The sequence below is a fragment of the Brachionichthys hirsutus genome, chromosome 14 (genome assembly GCF_040956055.1).
Source record: "Brachionichthys hirsutus isolate HB-005 chromosome 14, CSIRO-AGI_Bhir_v1, whole genome shotgun sequence".
Taxonomy (NCBI): domain Eukaryota; kingdom Metazoa; phylum Chordata; class Actinopteri; order Lophiiformes; family Brachionichthyidae; genus Brachionichthys; species Brachionichthys hirsutus.
Window position 1 is genome coordinate 10,014,461 of NC_090910.1, and position 13,051 is coordinate 10,027,511.

At 45.8% G+C, this 13,051-nt stretch overlaps 2 protein-coding genes across 2 annotated transcripts; both read right to left on the reverse strand.

Moving 5' to 3' along the window:
• Positions 1 to 498: 498 nt before the first annotated feature.
• mrc1a (mannose receptor, C type 1a) lies at positions 499 to 8,702 on the reverse strand. Its single transcript, XM_068747811.1, has 30 exons — positions 8,633 to 8,702; positions 8,158 to 8,559; positions 7,702 to 7,875; positions 7,242 to 7,397; positions 7,044 to 7,157; positions 6,816 to 6,956; positions 6,536 to 6,718; positions 5,874 to 6,031; positions 5,669 to 5,785; positions 5,452 to 5,567; positions 5,189 to 5,337; positions 4,819 to 5,018; positions 4,620 to 4,735; positions 4,449 to 4,524; positions 4,205 to 4,349; positions 4,071 to 4,109; positions 3,816 to 3,979; positions 3,619 to 3,683; positions 3,451 to 3,551; positions 3,232 to 3,371; positions 2,960 to 3,068; positions 2,691 to 2,863; positions 2,476 to 2,581; positions 2,146 to 2,378; positions 1,884 to 2,049; positions 1,660 to 1,812; positions 1,456 to 1,572; positions 933 to 1,091; positions 824 to 856; positions 499 to 731 (listed from the first exon to the last, which is right to left on the reverse strand). The coding sequence occupies exons 1-30, from the start codon at positions 8,700 to 8,702 to the stop codon at positions 499 to 501; spliced, it is 4,308 nt and encodes a 1,435-aa protein (XP_068603912.1).
• Positions 8,703 to 10,104: 1,402 nt separating this feature from the next.
• LOC137903993 (transmembrane protein 236-like) lies at positions 10,105 to 12,244 on the reverse strand. The gene is made up of 4 exons (XM_068748165.1): positions 11,973 to 12,244; positions 11,748 to 11,820; positions 10,990 to 11,113; positions 10,105 to 10,802 (listed from the first exon to the last, which is right to left on the reverse strand). The coding sequence occupies exons 1-4, from the start codon at positions 12,242 to 12,244 to the stop codon at positions 10,105 to 10,107; spliced, it is 1,167 nt and encodes a 388-aa protein (XP_068604266.1).
• Positions 12,245 to 13,051: the final 807 nt, after the last annotated feature.

The following is a 13,051-nucleotide window of genomic DNA, read 5'->3' on the forward strand; positions in this document are numbered from 1 at the left end:
ACAATGTAAAATTAAATAATAAAGCAATGAATTAATGCGAGTTATTCAAATTTTATTAAGCATCTATTTACAACGTCTCAAGACAGAAATAGAAAATGAAAGATGAATAGCCAATGGAGAATGAAACCAAGTTAGCCAGTTGGCTAATAACATTAATAAAAAATAAAATTAATCTTCACCTTTCTTGAGTTTTTATTGGTTGTTCTTTTTATGTTGATTAGCACATGTAAAAAAAACTATCTGTACACACTTCATAAATCACATAATCATGTCGGATTGTTACAGATGGTGACTTGTATTATCTGGTCCCTGATTCTCCTAGTGCAGTGTCAGCGCTCGCATTGCTCTTATGAACTATTATATAATAATTATGAAACATTATCATTTAGGTAATACTCGTATGAACCGAACAGGGTTCGTTTGAGATTCCCTCAGAGGTGAAACTCTCAGATCATAGTCAATAATCGTCGTGCTTAATGCCACTAATTTCAAGTCTTTCTATGCTTGTTCATTCTGCTCAATGTTGGCCACGAGACCCTTTGTGTCCACAGTGGCTCGGAGTGGATTGGAGAAATACAGCTTGTTGTCAAAGGTGCTGTCTGCCACAACAGGGCCGATGATCCGTTTCCGGAACAGCAGGAAGCCGCCAAGTCCGGCTAAGGCGATTACGACTAGCACCGTAGCAACAGTGACGCCAGCAGAGCCGTGAGGAACCTCTTCGATAACTTGAACTGCAAGTGCAAAATAAAAGGACAAGTACCAACGGCGACGTAACTAAGCAAGCAAATTCACCATACAATATATGTGAGATAGAACGACTTACCGACAAATTGTGGTTTTTCTGTTGCCGTGACAACTGGAAAGATTTTACATAATCAATGCGAGTGACCGATTGGTTGAACTAAAACTGCACGATAGCTGATCAAACGTACCTTTGGATCTTTTGCAGATGTAACTCTTAACCAAGTTGCAGTTGGCTGTGCTCCACAGTCCGGTTTGAGAATCCATGATGGCGCACGGTTCTGAATTTGGCCGCCGCGATTTCCAGTTGGTGTAATCCACAACGCTGTTATCAATCCACATCCACTCCCCTTGAAACAAAGGAGGCTTGTTACTTCTGTGGCCGAAGCACCATAGTCAGAAACAATAAACTTGAGAACCTTAATTCTCTGCCTTAATTATACTGTTTAGGAAGCATGTTTAAGACATATTAATTCTTAAATACACTTAAATTGGGTGTAAAGGAACCTTAAACAGAACTCAGATAAAATACTTTCACTCCTTTGAACAATAGATGCACCCATTGCTGTGAGGCGACAGCGCTAATCACTAAATTCCGTGGTTTCCACCGTGTTTCCTCATCCCAGAAAAATACAGTAGATTTAACAGTGGTTAAATTAAAGCGTTGATGACATCCTCTTTATGGGCTTTAATTTTAGCAAGCCACGCCAGTACCTTCATGATTCTTGTAGAGACCAATCCAGAAGGACTTGGCATCGTCCTGCAGAAGCTCCAGGTTGTGCTTTATGAACGCCACCTCCTGGGGATCAGTAATACTCAACAGGGAAGCACCTGAAGAACGCAGTCACAGCGGCGCAATATCAACGTTTAATGCAAACAGAAACGATCATTCAACAGCGGACATTCTTCGCAGCATACCCATTTGGAGACAATCCACTGATGCGTGGGCCCAGCTCTCGACTATTGAGCTCCGGAAGGAATAACAGTGGCCTCTGAAAGGTATCCAGGTTCGCCGCCTCAGCGATTCTGGACAGTTTCCAGGGAGTTGTGGGGGATCTGTCGGAGGGATGTCTGAAACAGAGGAGGCGTATTGCATGACTGACGGTCCACAGCCTTTGGCGATGTGCGGTGTATCGTCTGACCTGATGATCTCTTGCATAAGGAATAGTAGGTATCAGTACATGGCGCAGTCTTCCATTTTTTGTCCACGTCCATATACACGCAGCCATAGTTATTTTTAGGCTCATTTGCGCCCCATTTGGTGTAAGAAAGCCGCCAGTTATCGACCCATTTGAACCGCCCGTCAGTCTGTGAAAAGGGCCAGTCATTGTTGCATCAGTGGAAGTTTAGACAACGCTATAAAAGGTCCCGGTCTCGCCATGAGTGTCACGCGGTGAACTTTACCACGTTGTTGTTGAGGCCGATCCATACAGGCTCGTTGTGCTTGAAAATCTGCAAATTGATGGAGGCGTGGCTTACAGGATCCAAGATACTAGCAAGCTCTGAGTCATCTGCTTGGCACTGCCTCCTCGCCTCGTCCCATCTCATCTTCTGGGTCACCAGTTTGTAGGAGTCATTGCCAGATTTATAGAAACCCTTCGGTAGGGCAGTCGTGACTGGGACGGCAATCTGAGAATCTTTGTTAACAACACACACACACAAAAAAAAGAACTTCAGCTGAAAGACACACCCCCACCCCCCTCAGTTTGTGATTAGACTATCATGTCAGCTCACCTGTGTTTCTTTTACAGATGAAGCCGTTTTTGGAGTGACAGTCTTCCACCTTCCAGAATCCGGTTTTTTTGGCTACGCTTCCCACCATAACCACGCAGTCGAACATCTATCAGACGAGATGAAGGTACATCAGTAACCCTTCGCTCGCACCGCTTCATTGTATACGAGAAACGCTTTGACATCGAAAGATCGTGAAGGATGAACGTTGGAATTACCTCCTCCTCAAATGGATAGCGTCCACGAGGCAGCGAAAGCGGATGCCCTTTGGCCCAGTTGGTGTACGAAACGCCTTTGCCGTCTGTCCACACAAAGTGCATCTCCCAGTTGACATCGTTCATGCCGATCCACAGATCATGCTTGTGTGCCACCATCTTTGTTGTAAGGAATGCTGAAGAGAAGACGCAAAAACTGCGTCAGATTTACTCACTTCATCGCCCGCACATGGAAATAATGCTTCTGGGCCACCGTAAAAGGAATCGCTCACATTGCTCTCTCTCGTTTGTAATCGAGGCAAGATTTCCTCCCTGGCTCGTGCAGTATGTCCGAGCATCCTGCCAGTTCTTGTTGTCGCCCCCCAGAACAAATTTGTAGCACTGTGCGTTAGAACAGCAAAGCAAAGAGAGGGTTAACGATTTATAACGTCGGATAAATCGCTTCCTGAGAGTTTCAAGATGCCTTTTGTATTGAATTTGAATTTCAGAAATGAAATCCACTGTTGAATGGAATTGCATTTTTACTTTTTTTTTTTTTTTTTACCTTTCTTTCAAAAAGTACCCACTCTGGAGCACACCCACCCACAGGAATGGTGGTGGGGGCCATTGTTGTATTGACAAAGCTGCTGCTTCTTTTGCAAATAGATGGCATCTCCAAGCCACAGTTAATGTCATTCCAGTATCCTAAATGTGCAGAGTCCACAGACAGTGATGATTAAACTGTGAATGAATACGACTATTAGACTGGTGTAGTGCCATTTACCCATGTTCTTGTATAAAGTCACACAGTTTTCATCGTTATTAGCAAAGTTGGGCTCGTTCTTTTCCCATGCCGTGTACGTAACGGGGGTGCCGTCCACCCAGCTGAAAAGGGAAAGACTAGTGTAAGCAAAATGTCAGTGCTTCATGTGTCCAATTTGGTTTGATTTACCTAAATGATTTATCCAAATTCACCGTCATGCCGATGTAGTACTGCCCTTCCGATCTCCTCGATATCTGTGGAATATAATCAGATGTCCCGTACATTAAGGAGGAAAACTACTGTTGCTTTTGACATCGCGTCGAGGTGATGATAAGGACACGCTTCAGTTTGAAGGTCATTAAAAGCAACAACTCAGAATATCTTACCTGTTTCCACAGGAACTTCCTCTCACTTTCCCCTGTGATGACTGCAAGATCACCAAAGTTCTTCTTGCAGTATGCTCTTGCAGCTTCCATGTCTAGGCTGTCCATGTTGAAGTAATACTGCGTGTCATTGTACCTAAACCAGCCGTCCTCTGTGGTGTTGTATTCTGTAAAGGGAACACAGCTGATTTCAGGGAGAGGCCTTTAAGAGCGACATTTTTGCACAAAATGTCGTGACAATCGTGCGGTTTTACTTACTTATTGAAACTACGGTGGGCTCAGGCTTGGGGGTCGCACCTGAAAGTAAAGAGGAAGGCTCTTAGCTGTCGAGCGGGCCTCTCGAAGACTGGGGAAACGCCTGCTTACGAACTCCACGATGAGAGCGTTGTTACCTTTGCCTATCTGGCAGATCCAGTTGTTGTACGCCTCACAGTGTCGATCGTTCCAGTGCCGCCCGTAGTATAATTGGACTTCTGCACAGTTCTCGTCGTCATTGTGATTGTTCGGTTCACCATAGCCCCAGTTCGCAAAGTCGGACTAGCTCAAGGTTTGTGAAAAAACACACCGTTATATCGGCGTTTGGCTATTTCAGACAAGAATATTTGACAAAAAAAAAAAAAGGAAGGTGCTACATACAGGAGACCCGTCGCTCCAGACGAAACCTTTGGTACCGAGGCTGTAGCCAATCCATGCTCCGTCAGACGATTGAAACCTGGACGACAACAGAAAAGCACCGGCGCTGGTGACTTCAATGGCTGATCGGCGTCACGCGTTTTCCTCACGTGTAGGAACATTAAGCTGACGTACGAAGCGTAGCTCAGGTCCTGTGAACTGTGTAGGCTCATCAGATCCCCACCGATGGCCTTGCAGAAGTCCTGCGCTTCATGCCAATTCTTCTTCTGGTCATTTCCTTTTTTGTACAACTTTTTTATGCGTGAAAAGAAAATGACTTTGAGCGTTGCAGATTTAAAACATCTCACAGATTTGTCGTTCAGTTTTGTCCTACTTTGAAGCAGATGTTCCTTTTGTCGACGGGGGTCCATCCGGGCTCGCAGCTCGGGGCCAGCGTGGTCGGCGGAACCATCGTTATCGCGACACCCTCTGCCGGTTTCTTGCAGATATACTTCTCCTTGCTGTTGCAGCTGACAACATCCCACAATCCAGCAAAAGCCCCGGTTGTCATGGCAACACAACCTTGTTTTCTATCTTTTATTCAGAAAAAAAAGATGTTGATAAATTGAGATTAGATTGAAAATTGACATGAAGCTTTTGAAGATTAGGATCGGTCAGTAAGTTTTCTGGTGTGATTAAGGAATGTCGGTGAGGAAAAGGAAGTTTGGTTATTTCATGGTTATAAACTGAAGAATTTGATGTACCTGGCATGCCCACGTTGAAATTAGTAAATCTGACGTCTCTTCTTCTCGTCCACATGAAATTGTTTCTGTCGACTGTGTTGGAAAGGCCTGTCCAGAAATACTTCTCTGGCCTTAAACCCACCAAACTCACCAAGAAGGCATTCTCGTATCTACACGGAAACGCAAAACGGCATGATGGTGGTGTAGTGAATGGAATGATTGATACCAAGAGAAATCCTCCAAATACAGATCATTTTAAAGCAAATATGACATTCTATTATTACCTGTCGGCCACGTCCACCAGGTCGGCGCCAGCGTCTGAGCATCGGCGCTTTGCGTCGTCAAAGGTCTTTGTCTCAGATCCGATGTTGTAACAATAAGAAGCAAACCTTTTCCAGCCCTTTAAATTATATATATATATATAAAACAATAAAGAAATAAGCAATGTGAGACTAAATCTGGCAATTCTGCTAATTATTTAAAGGAAATGACTCCACTCACAAGCGCGCAGCCTGGGTTGGTTTCCTCATGGGTGCCTTCACTCAGTTTAGTGGACGCCTTCTTCTTGCAGATGTAGCCATAAGCCTTCTCACACATGTAGTCCGCCCACCTCCCGTCCTGCGTGGGTCGCAAGCAGAGGATCAAGAACTTGAACCACCGAACATTTGGGGCATCCTTCTCGCATCTAAAGGCTTCTGGGCGTCACCTTTCCTCTGATGAGGACGCAGTCCTCCTGGAAGTTGGTGGCATGAGACGGTTCGTCGGTCTGCCACTGGGTGAAGGTCACGGGAGAGCGATCGGACCATTCAAACAACATCTGGTTCCTGTGATCGTTCAAGCCGATCCAGAGCACATCTGTCGGCACTGAGGGTTTCAAATGCGCATTGAGCTGTTAATGTGGTCATTATGGGAGTTTTTCCATGCATTTTATTTATTTTTTGGCAGATATTGACACTCGTATGGAGTATTTTGCTGCATATAATTATAATCCAAAAGCATCATATATAAAATGATAGTATTTCATCTCTGTGCCTGCTATTTTAAGATTTTGTACCATATTTCAGTTTGTTCAGCGCTATACCCTGTTTCGCTTGTTCATTTTTCTTAGATAAAGGATTTACCATTCTTATTTCTGTAGCTCAGTTAGCTCATATTAGCACAACGACTGGTAACGGACCGAAGCAGGAAGCCTGACTCTCTCGGCCAAATCCCACTAAAGCTCTCTAATAGATAAAGAATTCAACATTTAACTTCATTTAAACCCCATCTAATACGAAAGCCTGAGAGGCGTTGCTTTAAAATTCTCAACATGATTATTTATAGCACAGATGACTGTTGTAAAAGCCAACAAATTGCTTTTACACCTACCGTATCCACACTGAGATATTATGAAGCTCTGCTCTTCTATGTTTTGTATGCTGGCCAAATCGCCACCCTCTTTGTGACACGCAGCTAAAGCGTCCTTCCACATCCTTTTATTCCTGTCCAGGTAGTAACAGTTCCCTGCATACGGAACCCAGTGATCGGGACAGAAGCTGGGCTGGTCTTTACCTGTGGATCGAGACAAAAGTAGTAAGAAGACGTTTCCTAATGATAATGAGACAGATTCCGATCACCTTGATGGAAGATATTATGTATTATATTATACTATATGGTATGGGCAGACTGGTGGAAGTTCCTCTCCGACAAATATAACCAAGCTTCTTGTTGCAGGCGCTGCTCTCCCATTTTGACGCCTTTCCAGCATTAAGGGTCACACAGACGAATCCGGGATCTGATGAAGGGTGACCTGTTGGACACACCGAAGCAAGTTCTTCATTTAGAGACTCCTCATTAATACCCTGCTCCTGTCACAGTCCGGTGCGTCTTCGCTAACCTGGAGCCCAGTTTAAATATCTGAATGGGTTCCCGTTGCTCCATTGCCATCCGCTGTCAAAATCCAAGCTGTTGAGTCCAATCCACAAGGACGTTCCCAAAGTATTTATCAGCCCTGTGCCAACCCAGATGTTAAGACGCGGTCAGTGGCCGGTAATGTCCGCCGTGCAAGGATAAAGGAAGCAGTCGGACGCCGTACCTGAGATGTACGACTGCTCATGGAGCTCCACGATGCTGAGGAGGTCGGCCCCCTGCTGCTGGCAGCTCTTCCGAGCCTGATGCCACGTCAACACCGACAGAGCGTTCCTCTGATACTGGACCCCTGTGACCGGGTCAGTGTCCCAACCCGAGGTGGCTGCATCACGGTGGAGACAGAAAGCATGAAAAAGGAACACGTGAAGATTGAAAATCGTGTTTTTTTTTCTATCTTCAAAGGGGGATTCTTCTCTTTTTCTCTTCCAGTTTCAGAGCAGCGTAAAGGAAAAGAGGCTCGAGAGGAAGGACGGACGGGGACAGTGTTGGGACAATAAGATGATCATCTATTAAACAGAACTATGTTAGTTCTTGCGTTGCTGTTATTTGACCTTGTAAAGACCAGTATCAGGCATAATGTCTAAAGTGTGTCATAAAGGGGGCTGAATTGTGTTTATTGTACTCACTTTTGGTGGGACAAAAGCCCCACTTCTTCTCTTTGTCATAATCTCTCCCCGTCGCACACCACAGCAGTCCGTCTGAACGGCCATCCTTTGTGCATTCGGAAAACCACTTCTCCCCAAACTTAAATGGGAACTGACAAGGGCTTCCGAAGGAATTGCCCCCTATTGTGAAAATCTCTGAGGAGACACAGAGCAGGGATTTAAAGTTAATCAAACATTTTTTTAATATATATGTATATATAAATATAAAGCAAGTCAGGCAAAGCATCTCCTGATGCTCCAAACTAAAAAGAGAAATGTCATTTCAAATAGGATTTCCTTAAATGCATGGTATCTCCTGCATGAAAAGATTTTGCGTAATAAACACAAATTCAGGCCGCCGGTCCAACCTTATATTGCACAGTTTAAAATGTTCGGACTTTGTCTTGTTCGAATTGATTACGTGTCCGTATGTCCTACCTTGAAACCCCTTTGAACAGAGGTCCCCCCTGGTGCCAAATATCCTCCAGCGGCTCCACAACCCTGAGCCCTTGTAGATCACTAAGTTCCTCTCATTTCGGTTGCCCCAGTTTAAGTGCATGTCCTTGTCTTTCAGGCCAAACAGTGTCTCGTTCTTGCACTGCCAATGTTGGAGCTCGCTATTTTCATCGCATTCAAAGAGGACCACTTTCACCCAGTCCTTAATCCCCGTGACCCCCAGACAAAGCTTGAGCTTGACGCTGAGGATGCGCGACTCGGAGGCCCAACGAAACTGTTGCTCTTTGGCGTGAGGATCACACTGGGCCACGGTAACAGACGAGGCGCTCGCCGCCTTCACACACTTCTTGTGGTTCTCATTGAAGATCAGGAAGGAGCCGATGTCTGGAGCAGAAGAGGACAGTTTCAGCTTGTCTCGCGTGAAAATGAATTCAATAAACGTGTTAAGGGTACTTACCTATGTCTGCGGCGATGCAGGCGACTTGCAGGAGGCCAAGAGCCGCAGCAAATGTGAAATAGGGTAACATTATTGTTTAATGTGTAAGTTGCAGGAGAGTTTTCAAGTCATGTGAGAGTGGATCTGGACTGTGCAAAGCTGTGTGACATAGAACCAAAAAGGACACAGAGACATGGAGCCCCCCCCCCCTAATCACGCTGATGGATATCCTGTCACATGGGTAGCTAAGGTTGGTCAACGACAGCAATTTCCACGAGCATCCTTGACAGAGGAGTGGGAGACAGGAAAGGGCAAGAGATGATAGTTCCGGTGAAACACAAACAGGCCAACTATATAGTGGATTTTGGGAATTAATTTAATTCTGCATGTTTTCAATGAAATAAACCTTCAGTCTGAGGTCAGGGATCCAAAGATGTACGATGATCATCACCGGTCAGGAGTGCTACAATTTCATAATTGTCGCACAGGATTAAATGGGGTTTGGAAGACTTTGTCGGGGTGTTTCTTGGGGTGTTCTAGCCCCCAGGAGATCCACAAGGCTCCAGGTGAGGGAGTGCAATGATGATACAAGTCAGTAGAAAGTGAGGACAGGAGGATATCCTGCTTCCTATCGGGGAAGTGAGTGGACATCTGACCGTTTTGGCCTCATTGTGCCGGGATGCTCTGAGATGGGCTACAAATATAGGTCTGTCTACTGTGAGAAGAACTTTGCATAGGCATATATATATGGAAATATTCAGTTCAATCACACTGGTCAAAAGTCAAATGGGTAATCTGTCTGTGCTTCTTGCTAAACCATTATGTAAAATTAATATAATTAAGATATATATATATACACAGCTTTAAAGAAAAAAGTGCCTTTTTGCAGCTGTTGTTTGGATTCCATTCACGTGCAACAACCTGCTGTCTTCTTCCTATTATTTAATCTCTCATGTTGTGAAACATGCAGGATTGCGGGAAGCCGGGATGTGCTCAGACGAAATCGTAGAATAATAATGACAGGAAAAGCTGTTCTCTTGGAGAGTGATTGGGAACAGAAGGGATGAATTCCCATGAAAGGTTTGATTGAAGGTCAAACACATGAGCTGCATAGGCTTTCAGCTGATGCCAGCAAATTCCTGATACATGGTAAAACACACTAGTAGAATATGCAGCATTTAAATGTTGTTCTTTATTAATCTTGCCAAAATATATGCATTAACGAAACACACTTTGGTTTATACAAACACATAGATTTATGTTTTTTTATGTTTTCACTGCATTTTATAATAGTAAAAACAAAAACAAGACAAGCACATGGTACATTCTCAAGGTGCCAAACTTCGGTGAGGGACTTGCTTCAGCGTAAGGTGCATAACAAAATAGTCATTTGACAAATAATCGCCTACAAGCAGAATCTCTTCTCCGCTTCACGCACAGATTCATTTATCGATTTAATGGCAACGTCATTCATTAAATCCAGGTCATTGGTTTCAAAACACCATCCTCTCTGTGTTGAAGACCCTCAGCTTGGTCATGAAGTTGAAATAAACAAAAGCCAGGCAAACCAACAGGTTCTTCATCAAATAGAGGACGGGCGTGACGAAACCAAAGAAGGCGACGAGGCCGACGCGGACAAAGAAGAAGGGTAAGTCCTGAACGGCCACTCCGAGAGAGGAAAGCAGGGGGCTGTGGGGCATGACCACCACACGCAGGCAGGACAGGTAGCTGAAGATATAGATGGGGAACACCCAGCCTGAGTAGTAGACCAGTGGATGTCCTGCCACCCTCACCATCTCCACCGTGTCCATCCAGAAGACAAAACTCTCCACAAACACGTCTGCTCGGGCGTCACTGGCACACAGGAACCTCAGCGGGCCCGTGTAGGCGTACGGGGGTATGCGGTAAGCCGTGGTGCTCGCTGATCGCGATCTCAATCCAGAGGTGCTAAACGGCCTCCCGGAATTCCCGGGTATTCCCGGGACTACGCCGTTGGTCTCTGGTCGAGCCCTAGCGGCGTTCTGGTTCCTGTCATTGAGCTGGTTTGCGCCCGGTGGCATGGGGGTTGGTACAGCTTGCCTGGGCACAGCTGGCCCTGGTACAGCTGGACCAATGGGTACTACAGGGGTCACCTGTTCCACGTGGGTGAGGACAGCAGACGGGATGTCAGCGTCTCTCTCCATGTCATTAGCTATGGAGAGAAGGAAATGGCCATAAGACTGGTCTGGAAAAATAAGATGAATTGAATAAAAGTAAATTTGGCAATAAACTCAGCATGACTTTATTTTCATATTAATTGGCCACATCTGTATAATCCAGACATAAGCAAAACCAAGAGGCCATACGTGTATTACGTGTGTGCAGAGGGCTGCGCTCACCCTGTCCAGTCAGTCTGCATTGGCGTATCCTCTCCACGACGTCAATACAGATGAGAGAGAACAGGACTAGTGATACCGGGAGCTCGGTAAAGGTGTCCATTTTTATGTTGTTATTTATCTGAACCTGAACAAACCAACCAGAAGAAGTTTAGTTCACTTACTCACGTCCGATCAATTTACCCCGACGGTGATCGATCTGTGAATGAAGCATTTTTATTTCGTCCTCTCCTACGAGGTCTGTGGGCCAAATCACTTGCAGCCCTGATATTTGCCTGAGTCAGGACTTCAGGCAAACAGGACACAGAACAAAGCGGGACAAGCTGCTCGTCTTAGCAGAATTCATAGCTCTTATGTAAAAGAAACCAGATAAGAAAGAGTCAAAGAGTCACATAGGGCTCGAGAAAGGGCCACGTAAAACAGCAAATATTAGCAGGGTTGCAACCAATGAGGAAGTGAAAATGTGCCTCGTGGACAAATGATTTGACGAGGGCAGCCTGGACAGGAAGAGGAACCAAGCTGCTTATCAGTAGCTCCTAATCCATAAGGCCTATAGAACCAAAACGTCCCCTTCCTACCTTTAGTCCATGCATCGTATAAATTAATGAAGCAAATACTGTAAGACTTATTTTACATTTCCAGCAAAGAAAATCATCATATGTGCTGCAATTTATTTTTGTCAAAGAGCAGGATCAGAATTGAGATAAACTGATACAATCAAACATGTCAAAGAAAAGGCATCAATCCACTGCCTGTTGTACCTCAGAGCTGGCGATGAGAAAGGCAAAGCAGGGCAATGTGGACATGATCACATAAACGAGGGCAACGGGCCTCCTGATACGAAGACAAAGGAAGGGAAAGACACAAAAGTCATGGTATTCATAGGCAGTCCAGCTGCTCGGGCTCAAACCAACCGGTCGGGTCTCAGGTCAGGGCTGGGCCTCTGTTTCTGACTCCACGGGCCCCTGGCATCGGGACAGACTCACCACTTCTTCCTGCCAACGAGGAACTCCTTCTTCATGAAGACCATATACTTCAGGGGCACCCAGACCAGCAGGGCCGTGGAGGTGACGTAAGCAACGGAGGAGGCCACGATCAACCAGTAGGCAGTGCTGCCGTTGCCGGAGGGCTGCGCCGACGTTTTGACCTTTGCCACGATGTTGGCAAACCTCTGCATGACGATGAAAAGTGGCGCGCACAGGCCCGCGAACTGCAACACCTCACACAGGGCAAACTTCAGCGTACTCCCCGAGCCCATGTTGGGGTTAGCTCAGAAAAAGGGAAGGGAGGGAGACGAGGGTTGTTGTCGCAGTGAGGCGACCCCCTGCCCCTCTGAGGGATGGTGCATTGTCTGCCTCCACTAGCATTTTCCACGCACCGCAGGCCTGGATGGCTGCTCGCCCCAATTGCTTGCACTGCACTCAGCATTGTGTGTGTGTGTGTGTGGCTTGGTGTGATGATGGTGACCCTTAACTCTGAACACAATCAAGTCCAACTGGATTCTGGATGTACTGCAGGTATTTATTTTAGTCTTGAACAAGCCTGAATCCTGTTTTATCAACAGCTGTGACTTAGATTATTCATGAAAACTATCCACAGATAGGAGAAGGTCCAGAGGAGAGACAGGGACTATATCGGTAGAAGGATGATGAGGTTTGGACATGTCCAGAGGAGAGACAGGGACTATATCGGTAGAAGGATGCTGAGGTTTGGACATGTCCAGAGGAGAGACAGGGACTATATCGGTAGAAGGATGCTGAGGTTTGGACATGTCCAGAGGAGAGACAGGGACTATATCGGTAGAAGGATGCTGAGGTTTGGACATGTCCAGAGGAGAGACAGGGACTATATCGGTAGAAGGATGCTGAGGATGGAACTGCCAGGGAACAGGGCTAGAGGTTGACCCAGGAGAAGATACATGGACGTAGTGAGGGAGGACATGAGAGTGGCTGGTGTTGGAGAGGACGATGCAAAGGACAGGGTGAAGTGGAGAACGTTGATTTGCTGTGGCGACCCCTGGCGGGACAAGCCGAAAGTACAGTCGATTCTCCTTCAACCTTCCTCA